This window comes from Macrobrachium rosenbergii, chromosome 50 (assembly GCF_040412425.1).
Source record: "Macrobrachium rosenbergii isolate ZJJX-2024 chromosome 50, ASM4041242v1, whole genome shotgun sequence".
In the NCBI taxonomy this organism is placed as follows: Eukaryota; Metazoa; Arthropoda; class Malacostraca; order Decapoda; family Palaemonidae; genus Macrobrachium; species Macrobrachium rosenbergii.
In genome coordinates this window covers 4,208,646-4,236,637 of record NC_089790.1, presented here as the reverse complement: position 1 = coordinate 4,236,637, position 27,992 = coordinate 4,208,646, and the positions used below count along the sequence as shown (strand labels likewise).

General features: G+C 36.2%; 1 protein-coding gene across 1 annotated transcript in view; it reads right to left on the bottom strand.

Moving 5' to 3' along the window:
* Positions 1 to 1,858: 1,858 nt before the first annotated feature.
* LOC136832511 (growth hormone secretagogue receptor type 1-like) overlaps positions 1,859 to 27,992 on the bottom strand; it is a 134,719-nt gene continuing 108,585 nt past the window's right edge. The window contains exons 2-4 of the mRNA XM_067093425.1: positions 16,844 to 17,702; positions 5,353 to 5,533; positions 1,859 to 4,702 (exon numbers count right to left, since the gene is read on the bottom strand). Of these exons, the coding sequence (XP_066949526.1) occupies positions 3,967 to 4,702; positions 5,353 to 5,533; positions 16,844 to 17,390 (1,464 nt within the window). The 5' untranslated portion in view covers positions 17,391 to 17,702 and the 3' untranslated portion in view covers positions 1,859 to 3,966. The remainder of the gene's footprint in view (positions 4,703 to 5,352; positions 5,534 to 16,843; positions 17,703 to 27,992) is intronic.

Here is a 27,992-nt window from a genome sequence, read left to right as displayed (position 1 = left end):
ACGATTATGCATCTCGGATTTCCAATTATAACAGCCTCCTTCTATCCCTCGCAGGGACCTGGGAGTCCCGGCTCGTGTCACTGACCTCTCCTGTAGCGGTGCCTCTGTGCTCTTTCATTTATTTAATTACGAGACGTCAGTGTAAAAGAATGAAATTAATTGTACCAGTTTGCCGATAATTGCATTATGAATATACGCTCAGTCCTGAACAGAAAATTCGGAATGTTAGGTTATAGCAGTCGTAGATTTGTTTCTTTTCGCAGTCCCAAATGGAAAATAAATAGATCAACTGGGGCACTGTCGTGAACGTTGATCCTATACGCAGACATTTGATTCCGTATGTAATGAAGGCACACACACATATATATTTGTGTATATATGTATATATACAGTATATGTATATATATATGCACGTATGTATGTATATGGTATATATATATATGTATGTGTGTGTTGTGTACGTATAAAAACAGATAGATACTTCAACGACGAGAGAGGAAAAAGATTCCCAAGTTTAATTAGACTTCCTAAGCAAGCAAACGATTTTTACGAAATGGTAATTTATTCTAAACATGTTCAAAATTGCTTTTAGAGCCAGGAGCAACTTTAGATTTTGCTAATGCCAGCAATTATGGAAATTTCCTTTTGAATGTATGCTCATTGCACTGAAACTTCTGCATATTAAAAATGATACATAATTGATTCTGGATGAAGTATAATTGTATTTGTGTGCATTTATTTATTTTCAAATAATGAGCCACATATCCCCTGACAGAGGTGGCTTCAGAGAAAAACAAGATCCATTTGCTTATTCACCTTTTTCTCTGCAGTTGCTTTCATGAAGTACAACTTCCTTTTCTTCCTGAAGGATTTTCCCAGGCGTATCCCTGAATTTTCATTTTACCCCATTTTTTTTTTGTTTTCGCTTTGTCCTAGATTTCTTATTTATTCGTTTGTATTCCTCTACGTGATCATTTCTTGTGTTTTGCCGCTACATCGTTTTCAGACAATTCAGTTTTATCATTCTCTAATTATCTAACACTGTTATTTGATCGTTTTAGCATTACTGCTTACACATTCGAAAGAGCAAGTCCCAGGCATCGTCCTAAGCTCCATTTTTCATAACTGTACAGAGGCCAGTGGTTTTATCGATATTGTACACCAAGTTACGCTTAAAAATGCGTGGATACAAATTGCTGTTATATATATATATATATATATATATATATATATATATATATATATATATATATATATATATATATATATATATATATATATATATATATATATATATATAGATAACTTAGGTGCGAAAAAATGAATATCTCTAGTCACTAGAAATTCAATGAAATAACTCCAACTTTAGATCGAGAGGACTTTCCTCACATCTACTGTAGATATCACCAATAGGAGGTACAGTTCCATGCTGTACTGATGTAGTGATGTTACTAAAGCTGTGAGGTTGAAGCCGTAGCATATAATAAGAAAAGAGCTTGATAAAAATATGAAATTCATATAGAATAGACGAATCTTTTCTCTTATTGCCACTTACAGTTAAGATTCACATTCCATATTTAGTTTGACATGTTTTTTATAGTGTTTGTAGGGGTCCTTGATACAATTGTTACTTTCTGTCTCACCAGATAATATAGTGAAGATATCAGTAGCTCTTTAGACAACAGAGTAATATTCCTTGTTCTGAAAGTAATGGACATACTACGTCTTTTCACAGTGCTTCCAGCTAAAGAAATGTGTTGATATTAGCAGCATGTATATTTTAACTATTTGGTCGATGTTGCTGATAAAAACGTGAAAGAAGTTTCCAGGAAATTTTTGGAGATAGAAAACAGCGCCATAAAATAAATATCTTTTTAATTATAGGATTTCATTCTCTTGTTCTTACCTTTTCTTACATAAGGAAATAATAATATAAATAGATAAAATCACTTTCACCCGTCTGGAAATATGTCTCCGTTGTAACCTGTCTGGTATGTAAGGGTTAATACACATATATGTAACAGTTATTGTATATGAACAGATTATTTCTCTATATGTGTGCGAATGTGTTATGGTCTTTTCTATAAGAATTATCGTTTTGTAAATTGATCAGTCTCCCTGTACAATGCACGGAACTGCAGTCTTTTCGTAAAATACTAGCATCTTTGCAAAATAAAAGAAAAACATTGACACTTACACGTAATGTTAATCATCAAGTCATTTTACAGCAGTCAGTACATTGGCCTTTTCAGAAAATACTTGAGTCCACTGGCCTATTTCCCCCAAAAAGGAAATCAAAATGAAAATAAAACCAGAATGAATTACTGCTCAAGACATGGAAGGAACTCAGAGAGCAAAGTGAAAGAGGTTCTTTGTACAAATTACATGTCAAAATTTCAAGCTTTCATGTTTTATTCTAAAGAAAAAAATAAGAAAAGTGATCAGAATAACTAGAGTGCAATGAAACATGTGTGAGAAGACAAGAATAAAGTTGGTTGAAGATCAACAAAATCACGAGAACAACAGGTGATTTCACCTCAGTGCAGAAATTACAGAAGAATTGGTTTTATGAAATTTAGGCTATCAAGTCAAGCACTGGGGCGCTTCCGACCATTCAGCACTTAAGGCAGAGAAAATAGGAAATTGGAGTGGCTGGACAGCAAGATAGAGATCCACAAAGTAAAGGAGAAGTTTCTAAAGGTGGAACTTTTATAAACTTCCCACAGTTGCACTAAGAAGTAATAGTTTTAGAGGATGAAAAGAGAGATTGAAGTGGGTGCAGATAGGAGCCGAAGGGACGCAGCAAGCACCCTTCAGTAATGCCCACACTGCAACACGTGAAATGCACTGACTGCACTAACCTCCTACGGGGTAAATTACAGAAGAATACCAAGTTTAGAATGGTATTTGCTGAAAAAAATTTGATGCGAAAAGTTTTCCTTTCAGTGCACGTGGGCATGGAGGCAGATCGTCACCTTTTATAGAAACTGACAACATTCCACTTCATCAGCTACAAGAGAGCAATGTAGTGATGCGTGGCAATTGCCATGGTAGCGTTGGTCAGTGTCGCTCAAACAGTTCAAATCACATATAAAAAATATTTCTGTTACTTGTAGAAGTGGACCCTAAGGATTCCAGATATGTTCAGTAAGCAATGACGGAGGAAAAACTGAAACCTTGGTCTTTTTGAAAAAAACGCGATAAGTAACAGCAAACAGCAGCTCTAGAAGTAGCACCTTAGATCAAAAACTTTTGACAAGGCTTAGATGGAAAGATTTGTAACACAGTTTGTGCTATTAACATTCTCATATTTCAAAGTGTGAATAAGACTTGTGTTTAGATGTTGCAAATAATCCAGCTACTTTTCATCTATTGTTTCTTCCATGTCCTTGACAGCAATGTTTTTATTTTCATTACCTTTCCATTAAAAGGCATTAGACTCGAATATTCAATATAAAGGTAATCATACTGGTCTTTTACAAAAATGGCCAGATGTTAACAGTAAATTAGCATCTATATTTCTTATTTTGCAAATAGGCTAGTTAGTCATAACCAAAGACTCGTTTTGCTCGTTTTGCAAAACGACCTTGGTTTTTGAGTTCTTGAGAAGAACAAGAACGAAATTTGGTGATGTTTTTTAACAGACTGATCACTCCGCAAAAGGGTAATCTTTACCAAAGGACCATAACAAAAACGCACTTATACATATATGTATATACACAGTGCCATTTTCATACATACATGTATATACACAGTGCCATTTTCATCTCAGTTTTTCATTCTGAGGCTTACATACCACAATTAGATTTTGAAATCTCTGATTAATATTGAAGAAAATACATTGTATTCACATACAGTCCGAGAAAGATATATTTCCTTGAATAACATTTATTAGTTACATGAACACGTAAACACAACTTGACATATAGATTTCCATTTTCCAGTATATGTTCTTGATAACGCCACTTAAACATACGAATCTTTGGTTGAATTGCGTCCGCAGCTGGTCACTAGACTCTGCCTAGTGAACTGCGATGACGCTGACCCTGTTGAAGTGTAACTGTACTGATGGCTGACAACGCTCTTGGAATAAACTGTCTTGTACACCATAGAGCAGTTGGTGCCATAGTGCAGCCGCAGATTGTTTGTAATGGTGTGGTTGTTGTAGGAAGTATTGCTGCATGTGTCTTGTCTGTACAGCCGTCCTTGTCTCTTGCTGAACACCCGGAGGAAGGCCGTGCGGAACTTCGTTGAAGTCATGTTGTAGAGGATGGGATTGATCGAAGAGTTGATGTAATGCATCACTCGGCAGAAGTAGAGCAGGTTGTAGAAGCCCTCCAGGCCTAACGAGCCGACGGTCTCCGTCGAGACGGCCAGGATCCACAGCAGGAACACTCTCATGGGCATCAGGCAGAGGAAGAAAAACAGGACGACAGTGGCCAGCATGATGACCACTTGGCGTCTCGCTCGCATTTGTGGGTTCTCCTCGTTGTGGGTCAGGTCGTAGGTGTCGACTAGCAACTGTCTCGCGATGACCGTGTAGATCCCAACAAGAACCAGCAACGGGACGAAGAAGAAGAGTATGCTGGTGGCAACGATGTAGCACTTGCTCCAGAGGGTCTCTATGGTGTTGATGCAGCTTGGATTCACTGTTCCATCGTGGAACGTTGTGTACCGGAACTCAACCTGCAAGACCGTTGGTCTGAAAAGAAAATTTAGATTAATGGATTATATATATTATGATGTATGTATATATATATATATATATATATATATATATATATATATATATATATATATATATATATATATATATATATATATATAATAACTAATGAGTGTAGGTGTGTGTGGAAAAAGGCCTAAGGATTTAGCAAAGCACAAGGAACAGGAGCCTCTTGAAAAAAAAACAATAATCGCTACCACTACTACTATAGTAAGAAAAAACAACTACAACCAAGATTCCAGTAGCAAATATAACCACTATCGTTTCATAAGCTGTTTTAAATAACGCCACTCTTGAGGCTACAGTACCTTAATGACTGATGTTTCATGATAGCAATGTTTAGAAATTAGTATTAATGACCATGGTTAAACTCTTAGCATTTGGCACTGGCGTGCATGGAAATGAAACAAAAAATACTCTGGAATCTGTTAAAGATTTGATACCAGGAAGTAGGAAAGCATGAAAGCTAAAAAGTGCAAGTGGTTTGGAAAAAATATTCAAGTCAGTATACATCTGAGACTAGTATTTAAGGTTCATTAACAGAGAGCATTGTGAAGTTAGAGTCCCAGTCTTATTCTGCTTTAGTTCATCAATTTGTTGATATTAGCCACTACTAAACAACTTACCCAGCCGAAATGAAGGCTAGGATCCATATAATGAATATAGCTGTTATCGCTTTGGCTTTCGTGCAACGGTAGCCTGCTTGTAGAGGGCGGCAGATCACGTGATATCTCTCCAAACTAATCACAACCAGTGATAGCGACGATGCGTGAACCACGCTCATTTCAACGTAAGGGACAATCTTACCTGTGAAAAAAGAAGGATTTTAATAAAAACTCACATAAATACACACTTCCAAATTATAAGTTATTTACACCAAGAGTTCTCTTTTACAACAGATCCAGGGAAGGATTGTTGTGTCACGTCTTGAGTGTCAATATTCATGGACGTGGTTCTCAGAAGGAGTGTCCATGGAAAGGAATTTGGGCGTCATGATATTAAACCTAATTTCCAAAGGACATAGGATTATTGGTTGTATTAGTTTAGTTAATTTCTTCATGATTTTGTGCATCTGTCCATGGCAAGTACAATTGGAATCATCCTCTAGTACTAAATTATTTTATTTTTCATCTCACTTTTCAATCGTGGCGTATACCGTAGTAACTTTGGAAAGAGAGAGAGAGAGAGAGAGAGAGAGATGTTCTGGCTCACTGATATCAGATTAAGAGGTTTTCTAAATTTCTCGTACCTATGTTTTGAAATTCAAGCCCGTTCTGAAAGGCTTCAGACGGCGGATATTGTAGACTGAATGCACTTCTATCATCTGCTTCCAAGAGATATTCCTTTATATCTTGGCAGACCCTGCGAAATGTGTAATTATGAACGGTAACTTTTCTCAAATCACTGCATTTGCATGATGTATTTAGCCTCGTTCATTGAATCTTTAGGGCAACGAATGAAGCCTTAAAATTTTTTTTTTATATGCCCCTGTCGATAATCATTGGACTCTTCGCAATCGACGAGGAACTGGGCGGGAGTTATGTAAAGATTGTCTCTAATCTAGCTGTAATTAGCTAAACTTTTCCCTAGTAATTATGTGATCTTTATTTCCTTTGCTGTATGCTTAATTGGGGCCTATTCCATCGGTTAAATTAGAAGCCGAATAATCATGAAGAACCTTTGCTATTTGAGGAAAGGATTGTGTTGTGTTGAAACGACCCTAGGGATGGATATAAGCTCTTCACATCCAAAATGCTGAAACAAAGAGGTTAGGAAAAGGAGAAGGTGAATGGACTTCTGGGAATGATTCATTTTTACCTGGAAGGAGCCAAGACAGAACATAAACCAGGGGTGTTTGAAATTCTTAAAAATAACTTTGATCCTATGATCCACCTGCTTTAAACATTTTTCTTTGCATTACCTTGCGTCTAAAACAACCCCTTTCTCCAAGTCTTGTGGTCATATTTTCCCCTTTTTCTCTTTTATATTTTTTTATAATAGATTTTCCTCATTTCCCTTTATGTCCTATTAAGTCTTCAATATAACTACATTTTCAACAATTTGTTTTTGAAACTCGTATATCATACGCCTTGAGGCTGTCAAACTCCTCGTCAGCTCATGCCTTTTCTGTCATTTTAATCTTAGCCCCCTCTATCATACAGCGTCTTCCATGGTCCCTTACCTCTTTATCATTCTGAACACTTCTCCCCCCACTAAAAAAATACCATCCATCCTCCATTTTGGTTTAGCCAAAGAATGACTAATAATTCCTCTGGAACTTCTGCATTTGTCATTATAATCAACTGTACCCTCCTCCTGCTTTTCCCTTAAGTATGGTGTGACAGACTGTTTTTGTTGACAGATATCTTCATGATTTTTCCTCTTCTGAAACCCTGCACTTCCATTAAGGCCCTGTCTTTCAAAAACACGTCTCCATTCTCATTAACTTGAAATCCTACAAACTGAAAGCCAACTTTTGTGTACTCATTTAGTCTAGCTCCTCCTCCGAAAAAAAAGAGACCAAGAATATTTTTTCTAAAATGTTGTTTTTCAGTCACATTCTCCTTCATCCCTGGATTATAGACAAGGACACTAGTCTCCTTTATCTGTAAATTTACAGAAATGTCATGGTTTTCTATTTCATGAATATCCCCAGTCTTTTGTAAAAGACATGTGTTTAGGTAGGAAAGTAACTAGATAAAAATCTCTCAGATGGATTATCATCAGAATCCATTCTTATTTAGCGTTTATCGTTATAATACGAGATGATAGTAATGCTACCTAAGAAGTAAAATTCTAGTATTGCTATTTTGCGTCATCAAACAACAGTACAAAATATAAGAATTTTACAACCCTTCTTTCAGTACACTTCATTCTGGAATGACATCTTCAAAAAATCAAACCCGTCAATTACAAAAATGGAAGAAAATATATTTGCAAAACTTTCTACTACGAAAACACTAAAATGAAAATTAATGACGATCTATTAAAAATCACTTAATGAACTCCCAGCGTCTTGATTTTATAATTGCAATTTCTCCCAAGCTATTAATACCCCATTCATTATTCAGTGAAGGATGATACATCCAAGATTCTTTGATATCTGTAAAAACGGACCCTGTAATCTTCCCAACATGGCTTTAAAAAGTCAAAAGGTCAGACCTTTAACATGTAGATAAGAGGAGAGATAGACTACACAAGAAAACAGTAATGAGTGCACAATTTATAAATGAGGGGAGAACTGACATATCTATCTTTTCTTGCAAATAAATTCAGTAATATTAATATTCGTACAGTATTATATTCCAGGAATCTTGAAAATTTATGTTTTATTCGTATATGACCTGATATTTTAGACGTCTTACTTATAATATCACGGACATTTTCTTGCAAAATCACGTGGATAAACCCTTTTGATTAGGTTCATGTGACTGAAAAGAAAGATTGCTCCTTTTGGAAACTCATTAAACGGGAATCGCTTTGGTTTAAGTTTACAATGGAAATGAAGAGAGGTATTTTCCTTCATGCTCGTTATAATCCAGAACGTCACGTAAACTCAAAATTTCGGCAGACATTCACACACACACACACACAAAAAATATATATACATATACATCGTTAATTTTCTAATGTTTCTTATTTGTTTCTTGCACTGGTCAAAGCCCCGTATCACAGAAAAATGGTTTTAACCGTGTTTTGACATTGTATATAATCTCTTTGAAGTTTTTATCAAACGTGACGACTTCACTTTCCATTTTCATTTTCATTTCTATGACAGGACAAAAGCTGCTCGCTGAATTGGCAAACAAATGGCATGCATAGACGAAAATTGTCAATGAGAAAAGCTGATCTCGATTCAGTATAAGCGGATACATGAATCTTGTACGTATGATACTGACCATAAGACTACTAAGGGTAGGCAGTCATAGCAGACTTAACACTTTGCAAGCAAACGCTCTTAAAATCTATCTTAGTTTTCAGTGATGTTGCAACTATAGAAGGCGGTTCCAGCCGTCATCTTTGAAGAACCTGACCAAATTTCATATAGGTAGGCAGTCATAGCAGACTTAACACACTGCAAGCAAAAGCTCTTAAAATCCGTCTTAGTTTTAAGTGATTTTGCAACTATAGACGGCGGTTCCAGCTCTCACCTTTTGAAGAACCTGGCCGAATTTCATGTATCTGTATGAACAAACCGTATGCGAGAATATTTCCCAGACTTTTGTTTTCAGCCAGTGAAATATTGTTGGAGTTAACTTTTTCATATTTTCATTTGCGAAACCATTCTGAAAGCCTGTCTGTTCTCTTTGTCCGCGTGGGCTCGTTTCCTACTCAGTGCCTTTACGACAGTATGCAGATAGCGCTTTGTGCGTTTCTGCTTCTGCATCCGTTTGAAGTTCCTCTGACGAAAACGAGAGCTGTTTGTAAATGCTCACGGAAAGCTCAGGGGCCAATGCTTCTCAGTCAGGAACCGCAAAGGCTTTGGTTTTGGGCAAATTCGTCATTTCACTTTTAAGGTCTTGATACAAAGGGGGTAATTCTAGAATCTGTTAAATTTTCTGAAGATTTTATCAGAAGGGTGCCCTAATGTGAAAGTAACCTATTGTACTTCATATGTGAAAGTTTCCATAAAAACCAAATTTAACTTTTGTTTTTAGAAAAATAGTTCTAAGATAAACAAGGCCCTACTGATTATTTGACAGAAATCATTTCAGCATTTTTCGTGGGCGTTTATTTAGTCTTCACAATAAAAAAAAATAGCCTATTTACACCTTTAAAAAAGTTAGCCGTAGTTGAAATCGTCCTTTACAAATCGCCTCAGCACATTGTACTGTGCCTCACTTTTTTTTTTCTTTTGACAGAGCAGCTATGTATTACAATATGGGGTTCATCGACTGAATGGAAAGTAAAACCCCATGAGTCATCAAGCCACGGAACCTTCTACACTGCTTGATCGGAACTGGGCCTTAAGCTTGTGTGGCTCCCAAAGGACTAACCTAGGGGGGTTGATATTGCACTAAAGTAATTGTCCTGGTAGTTGATCGTTTCTTATTCCAAGAGGGTTGAGACAGCAGTGCAAAGGTGTAGGATTGCAGAATTACCTGGCATAAATCTATTTTACGCAAAATTAGTATCAAGTTTGAAAAGGAACTTGCCGTAACAGTTGCCAATTAGCTTCGTTTATTTTGCGTCCCAACGTGAGAAGAAGTAATAGCTGATTCTATCGTATTTTTACATGCTCTCATCGTATTCAGGCACTTTGTTGTAATTGGAATCATTCTGAAAGCAAGGGAGGATAGTGTATTTCTTCCTCAAAGTAAACTATGGCCTATTTTCATATTAGGAAGTTCTTTGTCAGTTACTTCCTATTTCTGGGTTTCTCTCATTATTCCAGGAACCGTATCTCAATTTCAATTACAGAGGATTAAAAGTCTCTCGTACGATCTGGTGTTTTATTTGAAATAAAATAAAAAGAGACTGAAATCGTCACTTCACTTGTAGATTGTTCTTACGCATGAACTGGCTTGCTTCTCTTTGAACGCTTTCGTGGTCATTCTCGGAACTCAACTTTTTTGTTATTTTTTTACAGCCACATCGACTTGTTCTTGACTTCCTATATGAACGCTTCGAAAAAGGATTTGATTACCTGAAATATGAATATTACAAACGATGCTACTAAGGAAAACTACGCCTTCCAACAGTTATTCGAAATGTTATGCAAGAGAGTAAGGTAAAAGAAAAAAATCCACTCTAAGTTGTCGAAACTTTTTACCTTTGCGCACTCGATGGAAGAAGGGTGACTCTGATGCGTGCTATTGAACGAAGTCTGTGTCGAGCAGTTCTTAGAAGTAATATCAAAAGGGAGAGAGAGAGAGAGAGAGAGAGTGCAGTACTACCCGCTAAGACTAGATCAACAGACAGTGCGAAGACTCACATACAGCGTCGATCGTTATATAAGTTTGTGCAGGGAAAGAAGGTATAATTTAATTCTAAGTCTTCAAGAACAACAACAGAATCTGGAATTGTAAAAGTCTGGTAATCTGTCTCGATATCGTTCAAGATCCTAAACTGCTGAGAAAGTAATATAGTTTATAGTACTATTTACAAAGCAACTAAGTCTTTCAATTAAAAAATTTAACCAGTTTAAGCCATTCGCTAAGCAGTCTATATAATTCAGACTTTATCCTGGTTAAAGCATTCAGTTAAGAAATTTATAAAAAAAAAAGATAAATCTTTGAAAGTACGACCCCTCCTCCGCACTTTTTGTGCAGAAGATGAAGCACTGATTCACCTTCAGCCAAAGCACAAACGGAGACGCGGTCTACGAGCAGAATAAACCAGATTTCAAGAGTTTGCCACAGTCATAGAATATCGAGGTCCCGGTAACAAACTTGCAAAGGAAGTAAGATCAAACTTTTCCTCCCTTCCTTGCTTTGTGATTTGGACTGGAGAATATCTCCGTATCGTGTCAGTATCTAAAAACATTTTCAATAGTTTTTATTTATTTTAATTTATTTTGGTATTTATTTCCTATGACAAACGTGAGCCACTTACAATCCAAATTTTGATTAAGTTCGTGTGTTCAACAGATGTTCTAGCGTGAGAGTTACCTTTAAAAACTTGATACGAGAGAGGAATAATAAATCAAGAAAATGTCGTCAATAATAAACAAAGAGTAACATTCTGGTACAACTGAAGGATTTTCAATATATAAATGATATATCTGGATACTTAAATGTACTGTACATAATTTTCTGCCTCATGGAAAATTACCCTAACTGAAACTCTGTCCAGAAGCCAGTTTCAGCCAATAAGCCGAAATTGCCGAATGCGCAGTAAAACAGTCAGTAATGAAGCATTAAGAATTGTATTCGATTTCATTTAAACAAAAATAAGAGGCATATTTCTCTCTGGTGTTTGTCGTTCATTGCTGGAAATGCCGACTGGATCGTCGGTGATGACGTCGACGAAAATTTATTTCAGTGTAAACAAACGTAAGTTCGTATTCGTAACCGTTCTCAGTTATCGTTGCGGGACAATGGACATCACTAGTAGGGTTCTGTCACAGGTACTTTGGCGTTGGAGGAAGACCTGCAAATATTTTGTTGGTTCTTGGAGCTGGAAAGTGGTCTACGTTGAGGCACGGTGGTCTGAGGTACTAGGCAGATACTGAGTTTCTAGGCTATACTTAACTTTATTTATTAATTGTATTAGTTTAATGTTATTTTTTCAGGTTTTTCCAGTTGAATTTTTCAGTAGTGCCAGTTTGTTATGCAGTACCACGTAGTGACAGTACATGTATTTTATTCATGTTTCTTGAGCTACCCCTAAGTAGCCTAGTCTATACTTATAGTTAATATTTAATAAAAAATTTCTGTGTTATTGATGTAATATTCTTAATTTTTGTTAGTTTTCTTAAAGATATTGATACTTTAGCCAAATAAGAGATTGATACTTTAGCTGAATAACGTACCTAACCCAACCTAACCTGCCATTATAAGAAAACAAATGTCGGAAATTGTTAATATGAACTTTGTAAATATTTCGTTTTAGAAAAAGTTGTCAAAAGGAGTACGCATCAATAATTTCTTGATTTGATTTTTACAATACAACTGGCAAAATTGTCATATAGCAGTGGACATGTGATGGTTTTATTTTTACACCATTCAAAGTTTGCCCAGTCAGCGATCATTTCGGTCAATGCTGCTAACTTTCTTTTTTCAGGAACTGATGGCGCTTTGGAAATATTATGTGGGCTTAATTTTTCCGTCATGTAACTTTGCATTCGTGTGGATTTGATTGATTTTAGTCAAACAATTGAGATTTTATTTCTGGGAAGGTTAGTATGTGCTTGAAGTAGGAAGATAAAAATTCAGTTGCTGATTTGTAATGTGTTTTCAGGACTTATGTGGTGATTATACCTCTTGATTTTAGTTGAGTCTTGAAAGCCAAGTAATTTAGCATGCCTTGTGATCATGAACACCATATTGAATATTTCAAAAATTGCTTTCAGGTTTTGAGATTTACTCTACATTCGGAACCCAAGGAAACCTTTACTCAAGATATTCATGTGGAAAAAATATTCTCCTCAGGTTAGGATTTTCAAGGTGAGGTTCCTGGACTTTCTTGCATCCAAACCTAACTTGACTTAACCTCCACCCCTGCAGGGGCGGGGCCCCTGTAGGGGAGGAGGCTCCTCCCAGACCCTTGTCCGTAGGTCTCATGACCTAAGAGCAAGGTTATGGAAAGGTTTCTAACAATTTTTTCTTCCAGGGAGTAAAGACGTTTGACTGATAATTTTTAATGTTAATGTATCTCAACTCAATTGGATTAAAGTTTAACTTAGGCTTCTAAATATTTTTAAGTTTTAAATTAATGTAACTATAATTTTGATTTTTTAAGATTTTAAAATATTAAAGTCCAAACTCTTAAGTTCAGGAGTACTTCACAGTAATTAAATTTTAATTTTTGCAACTTTATTCATAAATTGAATGAACGATAACTTAAGTTTTAATTTTTTTTAGAATGATTGAATTGCTGTAATGTATAAATATAGTTTTTCAGCTTCATACAGATGCCTTGAGTTAATGTTGAATATACTTTTGAAGTAACCTAACTATTAAGAGTTGGTACTTGGCTGAAGGACTTTATGCCAGTGATACAATACTCAGACCTTTATTTACCTTTCTTATTATTGTATGATGACCAGACCACTGTTTAGTCATGGTTAAAATAAGGTAAAGGAACCCAAGTTTAACAGGTACTCATTCACTGAACGAATGCTTACAGATATCTGAAGAATGGGAAATTAAAGGGAACATATTTGAAGAACCAGTTTATCCCCTGCTCATGGTACACCCAAAACATCTCATGGTACACCCAAAACATCCGTATGAAATATTTACCTCAAATCATCTTCCTTTTATACGTTTCAAATGAGTTATATTATCACAAGTATTGTATTCAGAAAATAATCCCCTATTCGTATGGAGCAAGTCGACGGAACTCATTGACTTGAAATTCAGCTTCCGAAGAACGTGGGGTTCATTTCAAATTAACTGTCTTCATATTCATTGGTACAGTTTTTGTTAATGCTGCTATAACTTGTTTCATATAGTCCCAGCTTACAGCAGTTTAGGTCCCTTTGTACAAAAATGTTTGAAATCTTTAGATTTTTGAATGAGTAATGGCTTGAAACTCAACATAGCCAAAATTTATCGTCTCAGCAGAGTAACAAAGGGATTTGGAAGTTATGTAAATATCCGTCGAATGTTTCGTTTAAGTGCCTTTCTGTTATCTCCAAAAAAAAAAAAAAATCTTAAATTTTTGTGGAATTATATGACGTCATATTAACGTAGGGGTTGGTGTTCTGTAGCTACATCTTCGGGACGTTTAGCAAAGAAGATGTTTCCAAACTAAAGCACCGAGCAGTGGGAGTTGTAGAAAACACTGGACCCCGTAGGAGAATGTGGGTGACTCCCTAACGAGATTTGCAAGTCTGGGCCTTCCGTCAGACTGTGGCCTGGGGAACGGGGAGGGGTTGGGCCGGAAGAGAAGGTTTGGGAAAGGCTTACTCGGTTACTCTATGTTTTTTTCCTTTTTACGGCTTAAATAAAGACTAGATCAATGGAAATCTCGCCTCATTGCGTTAACGTTCTTTTTGCAGTTATGTAACAGAAGAAAACGAATTCAAGAATATTTAAATGGGGGGACTAAAAGATAAAAGAAGTCATTTCTCTCAGACCTGTTTCCATTATTGCTTTGGTTACGTAAACCCAGGAGAAGCTGTTTACGTAACGAGGAAGCGCATTACGACACATTGTAACAATCGCGTTTCTTTATTTTCTCGGATCCATTGCATTTGTGTGATTTCGGTAGGGCTGTTTGGCTTTTCTGGTTTTAATAATGGTGGCGTATTCGTCGCTTTACGTATGTATATGTATATATATACATATACCCATACACATATACATACGTATATACATTATATTATGCATATATATGTATAATTATAAATATATATATATATATATATATATATATATATATATATATATATATATATATATATATATATATATATATATATAAAGACAAAATCCACAAAGGAAGAGAAACAATGGAGTGCTGCAAGGCCTGTCGACTCATTGTCCTTTGCTTAGCATGCTAAATAAAGGACGATAAGTCGAAAGGCCTTGCAGCACTCCACTGTTTCTCTTTCCTCGTGAATTTTGTCTTTATTTATATGTGCATCACGTTCCATATTTTTGTGATTCAGTAATACATATATATTTACATATATATATATATATATATATATATATATTTATATATATATATATATATATATATATATATATATATATATATATATATATATATATATATATATATATATATATTTATATATGGTGTGTGTGTGTGTGTGTGCACAGAGAGAGGGAAATATTGTTCCTAATCGTTTTCAATCAAAGAGCTGTAAATCTTAAGTTCCTCTCAGTGCGAGAGTAATTTGCATGCTTACACTTCCAATAAACAAGAGTCCGCCTGTTAAGTTCTTGTCTCGCGATCAGGATGAAACATCACGTTGGGTCCTCTTTGTGCTAATTGACATCGACGCCGATAATAAACATTTGGTGAATGTCTTCACTGCGGAGTCCTCGTAATTTTGAACTGTAATACTGTCATAACAAACCACACGAGACGAAGTTTACTATCTACAAAGGGCTTACTAATAAACTTTCTTTTGTGGTTGAGTAGAGTTTAAGAATTAAGATTTTTCATCCTCAAAGAAAAGCGTAAGTCCATTGCAATTGGAAGTGGTTCATTATGTAATATAATGCCTCAGTCTTATTAATTATTTCAACTCTTTGATGTGATTAGTATTTATATAACGAGATTAAACTGTTGGGAAAAAGCATCAAAAGTAGTTGATACTAAAATTTCTTTGGTATTGAAGATATAATCCAGAAAACTTTGAAGTTACTAAATTTTTTTTTTTTTTGTCATGAGGCGCACGATTTTCTAAAAAGAAAAAATGAGAACAAAAATCGTTGGCTTGAGTAACAGACTTCAATATATTAGAACAGGGGTTCCCAAACTGGGGTACATTTGCACGTTTCATGGGGTACATTTGGTCTGAAGAAAATAATTACTACTGTACAATTGTATGTGCTGGATCAAAACATAAATTACCTTAGTAATTGCTTTATTTCTGTTACCATTTAAGATACCTATGTAATCTACACATGCAGACTCCATAAATTTAAAATATCAAAATATTAAAAAGTTCTTTTTTAATATTAAGCATAATTTTTAGTGTTAGGGGTACATGGGAACCCATACAAAAGCCCAAGGGGTACCGAGGAACAAAAATTTGGGAACCTCTGTATTAGAAAGACCATTTGATAGTAAGATAGAGTATAGGGATGACACTCCTCCCCCCAAGACTTGGATTGCCCCTAGCCTTTGAAATAATAATAATAATACCGGTTTGCTGCTTTATTAACTCAATATAGCTGTTATATGGCTTCCAAATGCTCCAGAATGTGCACAAATTTCCAAAAATTTCTCCGGGGGGCGGTGGTGTTGCTAACAGCGTCCCCATACCCCCAGCGGATGGGGCTCCCTTCGCTCGCCACCCCACCCATACCATAAGTTCTGAACCTTTGCCCCCCAAAGAAGAATCTGAAATGATGCCACGTGATTACTTAAACTGAAAGACGTAATAGGACTGTTTTTATGTAATGAATTACACCTACAAAAAAAAAAAATCATCAAAAACTAGAGTAACTCTTTTACTATATGCTGAAATCAGAAATAATGAGATGTTTTTCCATGCCTAAATGAAAATATTTCTAAAGTTAGAAAAAGGTCTTATTCAGTCAGTATACTGAGTACATTCAACTATGGATTGTTTAAATCTGGAGATTTGAATGAAAAAAAAACTTTAATGACATTTTGTAAGTAGAAAAGTGACATTAAAAAAACAACATCATAGAATCACTCTGAAGAGCAAGGAGAAATGCATCGGAATGCATTACACACAAGCTGTGTAGATGTCCTGTATACACTGTAAATGAGACACACAGCTAAACCTCGATCACTTTTACTCACACATAGTGTATCCCAGGACCCACATGTCCGGAGACGTATGAAGTTCCACAAGGACGGTTGGGAGGCAGATGAGGAGTACGAGAAGATCCGCGAAACTCAGGTTGATGAGGAAGCAGTTGGTCGAGTTCCTCATGTCCCGATTCTTGAGAATGACGACGGGGACCAGCAGGTTGCCAACGACCCCTACGACGAAGACGATGCTGCAGAAGACCGTCGAAACGATCTTGATGTACTCGGGGAAAACTGGTCCTTCCTCGGGGAACGTCCCGTTTTCGTTGTTCCACGAGGTGTTGTTGAAGACGAGGTCGTCCCAGGACGTCGAGAATGAGAAAGAAGAAGAGGAGGAGGAGGAGGAGGATGAAGCAGAAGCGGAGGAGGAGTAGTATGTGTAGGTGGGGATGAAGTTCAGGGAAGGAAGGGGCGTTTGTTGGTAAGGGGGGGAGGGCGAAGGCTTTTCCAGCTCGGCCTCCAACGTCTTCAAGGTCAACATCACGTCTTCGGGAGACACGCGATTTGGTACGGGGTCGAGTTCCACTGTGGTAACCATTGCGAGTTGCTGTATCTTCCTTTCGCGATCAGAAGGACAGCTCGAGATCTTTCACACAGGAGTCACCCAGTGACGTCAGTCGAGAACCACTACGTCACTGACGAAAACATCAACGTGATGTTACTCCTCATTGTTGGAAGGAAGATATCAGTAATCTCTGCATAATAATCTTGTGGGAGGTCCAGTTTTTCTTGTGGTGCAGGATGCCTTTTCATCACCACTTTGGTGAATGGTCAGACGACTTGAATTGCGGGATACCTGGACTTGCCGTTTCTTCTTTATTTCTGTATTGTTTCGCTGCAAGCGACCAACCTGTCAGTAAAAAAGGAAAAACATTTGTCATTTCAGCATATACCAAACTTTTCTCACAAAGTAAATTCCGTAAAAAATCAGAGGACGTTAACATCATTTCAAGGTCATTCTTGATTTTTGATAACTTCCGTTTGGAATAATTTGATCTAATTTCTTCAGAAAGCATAACCCTCTTAAGGCATTATTAATAATCTTTTAAAACATACATCCCAGCTACGTAAACGAACGATTTCATTCTAACAATTTCCCAAGGCAAGTAAAGAGAACAGACGCATTATTGCGATTAAATAAGCTGAAATTTCACCCCGCTTCCGACTGAATATAATCAACTCGGGTAATTGGAGATGCAGAAATGGCGTAAGATGAGAAAGCTTTAACTTCATCGCCTGTCCCGTCTCGTAATTATATGACCGTGCAGTTCGTGAAGGGTAACGTAATAACTGTTAACAAGATCTCATGGCAAGAAAAGTGATCATGATAATAATGAAGTTTATGGGAGTAATGAGGTTCATTATATCGATGGCGAAAGCGTGCTTTGTCTGTTTGACGAAAATCTTACCGACTTCTTCGATTTACAAACGGCTGGGAATGCATTCTCTAGATTTAACCCTCAAGTCTGTGTTTTGCTTGAACTGAGTTACATGATCCGTGCCATTTGTAACCTATTCATAAGAAGAAATATGCACACGTTGAAAAAAAAATATATATATATATGTATATATTATACTTGTCTATCTTTATCTATCTATCTGTCTACATATATCAATGTATACATATATATATATATATAATATGATATATGTACGTATATATAAACTGTGTATAACTGAATCACGAAAATATGGAACGTGATGAATATATAAATAACGACAAAATCCACGAAGGTAAGAGAAACAGTAAAGTGCTGCAAGGCCTTTCGACTTAAAGTCCTTTACTTAGCAGCACTCCATTGCTTCTCTTTCTTTCGTGGATCTCGTCTCTATTTGTATATATAACTATATATACATGTATGTATGTATATGTATGTACGTATAAATAAATTCGTCTTAAAGATCAAGGCAGGTCTCATACTGTTGTGAAATATTACCACAAGACTTCTGTTACTCGAGACCTCATTAAATTTTGTTTTGAAAAGCCTTATGTATATCAGTAGGTTTCATCACGATTTAATAACATTCGTCTCCTATGAGTCAGTAACAAAGCACTAAATGCCATGACAAAATATGACGTGCGGAAAGAATATCATCTCTGGCCTTTAGTGAAATTGAAAAATACGTTTTGCGAGACCAAATTATCTCTACGAAAAGTTCAGTCACGCCTTCGTTATGAAAATATGAAAGCTCATATCCTATTATTTTACAGTACGGATTCAAACTAGGCCAGGTGCGAGAGCTCCCGTTTTCAAAGCCTGACTGGACGCCCGCTTAGAATTTCGAGTGAAATTCGTTTTGGGGGAATAACTGAGGATATAGAAAGCGATTGAGACTCATTTTTCTAATTGAAATATCATTTTTCCCGGTGTTATTTTCCCTGTCACAACGTGAAACGCAAAGGAAAAATCAGGAGGCAATCAGATTGGGAAGAAATGTCAAAATGAGAGCTGGCAAGGTAATTAACCTCGGTACACAGTATGGACAGTTTTAGGTGGGTTGTTAGTGAACAGAGAATTTTGAATGAAAAAGACAGTTAGCTTTGAAGTCTTTTATCATATCAGGGTTATAATTTCAGTACTGTGATGATAGATAAACATCAAATGATGGTGATGATGATTATTATTATCATTGTATATTAAAAATCATTACTTATTTTAAGAAATTGTATTGTTTGTAAAGGATAAAAACAAAGAATTTCGATTCTCCTCACTGTTTACGTTAAAACATCCTATACAAATCAACAATTTTTTACTGAAATAATTTTGGATTAGTAATATACAAATTATTATTATTATTATTATTATTATTATTATTATTATTATTATTATTATTATTATTATTATTATTATTCAGCAGATGAAACCCATTCATATGGAACAAGCCCACAGGGATCATCAACTTGGGTGCACTGTAGGCATTGCTTAAGGGTCTTTGCAGCGTCCCTTCGGCCCTTAGCTGTAATCTCTCTCGTTTCTTTTACTGTACCTCCATTCATATGCTATTCCTTCCACCTGACTTTACAACCTCTCCTAACAGTTGTTTCCTAATACAACTGCTTTGAGGTTTTCCTCCTGTTACACCTGTCAAGCCTTCTTACTGTCAAATTTCTCTTTCAGCTCTGAATGACCTCATAGGTCCCAGCGCTTGGTCTTTGGCCTAAATTCTATATCCTCTTCTATTCTATTACCTGCTGTGATCACACTGTTCTATTCTAGGTAAACGTTATAGAATATGAAATACAGATCAACTTGGCTCCACCTTGCGACAACTTAAAAGACAAAGAGCTGCTGGTAGAAACGGCATCATCTCGCGAATTTTATTTTAACCATTCCTAGTTGAGATGCATTTTCTCTTTGTGGGAGCTTTCAGTCAACAAAGGTGGTTTCATAAACTTAATGAAGTTCTCATGGAGTAGTCAAAAGGAGATTGCATGCAATTATCGTACATCAAAATGTAAGAGTGGTGTACACAAGGACACTTGCACGCATGCAGTAACACGCACATACAAACACACACACATATATATATTATATATAATATAAGTAAATAAATATTTATGTATTATATATACATTATATATATGTATATCTATCTACATACATATATCTATATCTATATATGTATATCTACATACATATATTATACATATATTTATATATATATATATATATATATATATATATATATATATATATATATATATATATATATATATATATATACATACACACTTTCACGAAGGCAGTTACTATTGAAAATTAATGACGTTTCACGGTTAATTATGTCGTGATTAATTCGTTCTATATTTCTGCAAGAGTTCCTTCCCTCATTAGCTAAAGCTGACAGAATAAAAAACTTCATTGTCATCAATTCAGGTGAATTCTTTTAATTATTAACTCATCAGATAGAACTGTTTAGACTAAAGTATACGTAGACTTGTTCGGTTGCTCATATCAGCTCACTGGCATCCCAGAAGTGATGGTGATATATCGAGGCGAATTAGAGGTCTTGTGTGGACCTCTGACCTCGGGCTAACCAAATTTAACGACAGTACAAATGGTTGATTTTTTAAAACTCGTCTCTTGGTTGGCAGGTAGGTCAAGAGAAGGTCCATTCTTTCCAAAGTTCAGGATTCTCTCTCTCTCTCTCTCTCTCTCTCTCTCTCTCTCTCTCTCTCTCTCTCTCTGTTCTGAAAGATGATTCTCTCTCTCTCTCTCTCTCTCTCTCTCTCTCTCTCTTTCAGTTAGAAAATAATCAGAGGGCATTCGCACAACAATTTGCAATTTTCGCACGGCAACAGACGCGACTTCAGCCATCAGGGGCCAATTAACCCCAGCTCAGTGTGCGCGATTTCAGACTTTTAAAAGCTGTTTGATTCCAGGAACCCAACCCTGATTTTTGGTAGCGTCCAAATACTGAATGTGGCACCTTGGTTCCTCTCACTCCGATGGCATTGCCGGTCTCCTTGTGACCCACTGGTGCTTGTATCAGACTCGTAAAGACCTCTTATCCTTGTTTCTGAAGCTATGGAACTGGAATATAATACGCCGGGTTCTTGGATGGTCCCCTGCGTAACATACCCACTACCTCAAAATACCCTTAATGGTAAAAGAAAAAAGAAAACCTGAATTATCCCCGTAGGGAGTAGCGCCGGTCAGTGGACCTCACGCCGTGCACTGTAGGCATTACTTGAGGTTCATTGCAGTGTCCCTTCTGTCCCTTGCTGCAACCCCTTTCATTCCTTTTACTGTACCTCCGTTCAAATTCTCTCTCTTCCATCTTGCTATTCACCCTCTCCTAACAATTGTTTCAGAATGATACTATGTGGTTTCTCTCGTGTTACATAATTCAGACCATTCTACTCTCAATTTCCCTTTCAGCGCTGAATGACCTCATAGGTACCAGCGCTTGGCCCTTGGCCTAAATTTTATATTCCAGTTCCATAGCTTCAGAAATAAGGATAAGAAATACGTTCGTATCCATTCATTTATCTGCGGGGTCTTTAAGAGTCTTATGCAAGCACCAGTGGGTCACAAGGAGACCGGTGCAGTGCTCCAATCCAGTTCTACGTAACACACCCTCTACCTCGCATTACCCTCGTCGGTAAATAGAAAAACTTCAGTTACAATAAGTTCAAACAGACGTAAAGAGGAAAACTTGAATTATACTAATTAAAAAACTTGACGAAATCAAACGTATTTGTTTTGGTGTCGAAGGATCTGGAAACGGATTATTACAGAAATGAAAAAGGGGACTGAAGCCAAACGCCAGCGAATTTCTCTTCAGCTGTGTCAAAACAGAATCCGTTTATCTTATGGGCGTTCTTTGTTCAAAGAGGAGACAGCAACTCAGCTCTCTCTCTCTCTCTCTCTCTCTCTCTCTCTCTCTCTCTCTCTCTCTCTCTCTCTCTCTCTCTCATTCATTACGACGTTGTTCAGCAGGAAGTTTCATCAAAGTATATCCTAATAACGAGTCGAGAGATCCCATTAGCTGGCAAACCCATTTACCTTTTTTTCCCGTCGTGTTTATGTCCTCTTTGGGAACTCTTAAGGTTTTGGATTGTTTAATTTTTTTTAAATGTCATCTTCATTATTTTCAGCTGCACTACTGAAGTTATAGTTAAAGATAAATTAGGATGTTTTTTAGAAGCAGCGAGTGGAAGAGACAGCGTATGCTAAAAATAAATCTCGTCCATTTTATTTATTTGCTTTTTTCGTTCATCAGTGTCTAATTCTTTGTTAACTTACACGCGTACGTGTGTGCGTATTTATAGACAACACAGCTCAGTAAAGGTGTTAATAATAATTAGAGGTATCTAAGACACGAGAGAGAGAGAGAGAGAGAGAGAGAGAGAGAGAGAGAGAGAGAGAGAGAGAGAGAGAGAGTTACACATATGTGATTGTATGCGACTTTTTGTGTGGGTATTTAAAGACAAGTTAGCTCAATAAAGGTGCTAATAATAATTAAGAGGTATCTAAGACACGAGAGAGAGAGAGAGAGAGAGAGAGAGAGAGAGAGAGAGAGAGAGAGAGAGAGAAGAGAATGGATTTCATCTCATTTGTGGCTGGAAAGTTAATTTCATGCTCGCAACTCTGAGTCAAGATTCTGTCCCTTTACGCGCGTTAGTGGAAAAATATCTATCAGGGTAGCAGGACAAGAGTAGATAGCCTTTCTTTTAGGAAGTTTCGGGTTTTGTTTATTTCTTGTTTAACTAAGACAACTTCCTAAAGTGAATTTTTATATAAAAGCCAATGGGAAAGAGTTGTCTCATATTGTACTATATCAAATAGAATTTTGTGAACAAAAGTCGTTTGCAAATAAGATTTTGAACACTGTAAAGAGAGAGAGAGGAATTTTGTGAACAAAGAAATCGTTTGCAAATAAGATTTTGACCACTGTAAAGAGAGAGAGAGAGAGAGAGAGAGAGAGAGAGAGGATTTTGTGAACAAAGAAGTCGTTTGCAAATAAGATTTTGACCACTGTAAAGAGAGAGAGAGAGAGAGAGAGAGGAATTTTGTGAACAAAGAAATCGTTTGCAAATAAAATTTTGACCACTGTAAAGAGAGAGAGAGAGCGAGAGGATTTTGTGAACAAAGAAGTCGTTTGCAAATAAGATTTTGACCACTGTAAAGAGAGAGAGGATTTTTGTGAACAAAGAAATCGTTTGCAAATAAGATTTTGACCACTGTAAAGAGAGAGAGAGAGAGAGGAATTTTTGAACAAAGAAGTCGTTTGCAAGTTAGATTTTGACATCTGGAGAGAGAGAGAACTATTTCCAGAGATTAGAATAAATGAATTTAGATTTTCTTCTTACATGGGATTACCATGTATGTAAGTGACCACTTGTGTTATAATGCATATCAGTGGTAGTATAGTTGTATGAATATTATGCATCTTCTATGCATATGTGTATTTATTTGTGCACTGCTTTACCAGTGTAATTTCTCACACCCGCCTCATATTACATCTTAACCTGCGAACTACGTCATAAATAAAACCAGAGAGGAATTTGAAGGCACGTGAACTACGTCGGATGTGATTAGAAAGGATTTTTTAGAAACAGTTTCAAGGCGTACGTCCCCGTATGGGGTTAGTGCCGTCACTACACCTCATGCGGTACACTGTATGCATTTCTTATGGGTCTTTGCAGCCTCCCTTCGGCCCCTCGCTGCGACCCCTTTCATTCCTTATACTGTACCTTCTCCATTATTCTTTTTCTTCCATTTTACTTTCCACCCTCTCCTAACAATTGATTCATGGTGCAACTGTTTTGAGGTTTTCCTCCTGTTACGCCTTTCAAACCTTTTACTGTCAATTTCCGTTTCGCTGCTGAATGACCTCATAGGTCCCAGTGCTTGGCCTTTGGCCTAAATTCTATATTCAATTCAGTTCAAGCCGTAGGTGTAAAGGCTTCACACTGGTATAAAAAAAAAAACAATAACTCGGTGTAAGATCCCGACTCTAGACAACTTAAACTTTTGACTGTAACACTGGGTCCTTTGTTTTTTGTGACCCTTGATGTCAGAAGAGGTCATATCAGCCTTACGTTCTCGTTACGGGGTTTGTTTTTTCGTTCCTGTTATTAATGATTAAAATAAAGTATTTAAAAATTCCTTTGAAATTTTCTTACTGAATAATCAAATAATAGACTGAATGTTGTGAAGAGATTCTGTCTATTAGTTGATAAGTATGAATATCATTTTTCTAAATCCACCGCGACATTTAGATTATAACAAAGCCTTTCGTAGTAACAAAAAAAAAAAGATTGAAGGGGCTTTGGTTAATTTAATAAATGTCATTTGTCTCCCTTTTCATTCCATCCCATTTCTGGAATAATTATAAACAAAATAGCATCGATGCTTACTATTCCCTTGGAGAGGATGTGGTGTACGATGGCAGTGGCATTTTTAGAGTTATTATCGACGCTATTCTTCTCCCAAAAATATATTTCATTCATTTTCTTTTATCTTTTGATTGTTTTTATAGAAGCTGTGTTGTTAATTTAATTGATATCGGGGTCAATGACCCAGTTGTCACGATGCCAGATAACTCAAATCATTCATTCATTCAAGAAAAGTGACATATCTATGAAATTGCTGTCACCTATTATCTCTCATGATTGAAACGTGAAGACGATCCGCTTTTTCTTCCTTTTTTACTGTGGACCCAATTCAGTACGCTTTTAATCTCCACTTGATGACAAATATTGGAGCAAATTCTCAAAGGGAGCCAGAAAACTACCCTTGTGGAAGTTAGGTCTTTAGGAGTCTCTCGGGTTCCTTAGTTGAGTGTTGAAGGAAATCAGTGAGATACCAGTAGTGACTCCCCTTAATACTGCCTCATTGCATTTCAAACCTGTTTTAGTGCAAAAACCTTTAAACTGTTTGTTATCTCTCCTAATCCCGCTGGTGAAAAAACGGCGAATTCATTTTCTACAATTCGCGAGTGATTCCAGAAACGAAAACATTTCAGGAATCACTCGAGAAATATAGAAAATGAATTCACCATTTTTCTCCAGCGCGGATTTGGCTCTCTATTTTCATGGTATTTCTGTCAATCCAGACGCTTATCTTCGCAGGATTAGGCTCCCGAACAAGCGCTAAAAGATTCCTTTTTCCTCCTTTGGACGTGTTCTTTAGAAATGAACGCTGTAAAGCGAATGTTTCGTTCTGTTGTAAATCTTTTACCTCAGTTCTAGCGGTCACTTGGGGCCCTGCCTTCTCTGATGTACCTTTGTTTCGTGGTCTAGTCGTCCCTTCATATTGGTATTGAATATTCTCCCGTCTTCCCTCTCATTCTATCGTTACTCTTTAAATGAAATTCTTTTGCAAGTATTGGAACCTTAATCATGAGGAAGATGGCAGTGGTTAGAGGCACTGCAAAATAAATTTAACAGAAATAGGAAAAGTGATGAAATAGTATAGAATTAAGTAGAACGAAGAAAATGAAATAAGAGAATAGAACGACGATAGATAAACGAAAAACGCCTACTCTCAATAGACTGCACAGTAATAAAGGAAGGAGAAATGTATTTCAAAGTGATGAAAATCTTATGGAAGCGAGAGATAACGTTTTTAATTTTTTTTTCATTTTCGTTTCCCATCTCTGTTGGAGAAACTAAAAATAACCAATTTAGAGCCGGGAGCGAAAAACCTCGGTTGAAATGAGAACAAATATTTCGTAAGAGAAAGGTTTCTAAAATTTTCCGAGAAGGAATTAAGCATCGGTAATACCTACGCCACACGATTTTCATTTTTTTTTTTTTTTTTTTTTTTGCGCTGGATTTCCTGAGCCGTAATTCCCTCCATATGTATCTGTAGTGACGTATTCTCCATACCTGTCTGCAGTCAATCTTCAGATTATAGAGTTTTACGATAGCTCAGCACTTATGAGAACCCTTGGCGTATATAGTCGTTTTATTTCACGCGGAAATATTATCGACACCAGCGACGCGTGACAAATCCCTTAATCAGTTGCTCGATTTATTCAAGTAATCATACGAACACCAGTAATGTCTTTTTTTTTTTTTTGACAACCTCCTGTTACGTTCTAGAACAGTGGGTCAGTTCATTTGTTTCAGCTTTTGCTGATTACTAAAACCCTCAAATCTATTTTTTTTTCCATTCCTTTATTTGAATCAGTCTTTGAGGTATCTCTTATAAGCCTTGGATTATGTATGTATATATATACATACATATATATATATATATATATATATATATATATATATATATATATATATATATATATATATATATATATATATATATATATATATATATATATATATATATATATATATATATACATCTGTCTATCTATATGTATATATATATATTATATATATATATATATAATTATATATGTATATACATACACTTATACATATTGTGTGTGTATGTGCGTGCGCGCCTGTATATCTGGTAGCCTATATCCGTACCTATATATACATTGTTTGTTGGAGGAACAGGAGGAAGGGTTTTCCCCCGCCCGTGGAAACTATTTATTTAGAAGGCGTCTCTATTCTAAAGCAGTAAGCCGACCACCATCTTCGTGTTTCAGTTCCTAAAATATTTTATTTCACTATGAAATAATTTTTTTTTTTATATTTTGTAAACATCCAACACTGTGAACATACATTAAAAGTATAACGCAGATTGATTTTACTGAGGTAGTGAGGTAACTGAGATAATAGGAGCATACAAAAGCGAATCAAGAATTTAGCTGAATTGCAGATAATTCTTGTTGCACCAGGAATACAGTCAGGTCAGCTGAGCCCATTAACTTTTATGAGGACCGGCATTTTGTCGAGTTCCAGCCAAACGGTGACAGATCAAAAGCTGTAATTTTTCATGTGTCATTGAATCCATCCGTATAGTTGATCAGTGGTTTTTTTCTTTTCATTCCTTTCTTTTGCAGATTTTTCGTAAAGGCAAATGTTTCTTGGTTCCAAGAGCGTTTAGGTTCTTATCTAGAAACAGTAAAGTCATATATTTCTTGGTTCCAAGAGCGTTTAGGTTCTTATCCAGAAACAGTAGTCAAATATTTCTTGGTTCCAAGAGCGTTTAGGTTCTTATCCAGAAACAGTAGTCAGATATTTCTTGGTTCCAAGAGCGTTTAGGTTCTTGTCTAGAAACAGTAAAGTCAAATATTTCTTGGTTCCAAGAGCGTTTAGGTTCTTATCTAGAAACATTTTTCTTAAGGATCCATGTTATCAGGTGGTTTAAACAAGTTTCTACAACCTTTAGTGCAACAGATGTTGTCGAGGTAGAGAGTTAGGTGACAATGTTTCAAATGATAAAGGCGGCATGAAACTGAGTGAATAAAATTAATCATGTTAGTCCAAGTTACACAAAACCTTTCTGGATTTTTAAATCCGATGGAAGAAAACTTGATAAAACACTTCAGTGTTCAGAAATGTGCACGCCCCATTATTTCATTGTGCATTATTGTGAGAGAAAAAAATTTTTTTGCCTTTCAATGAAATAGAGAAAATGATCTATTAACTTTCCAGCATAGTCAACTAAATATCACATGAAAGTTCACTTCTCGGAATTCATTGGAAATTTATGGTGTGAAAAATTTGATAGCGATTTTTCGTCTTTGAACAGAGACGCAGTTTAATTATTAACCCAGA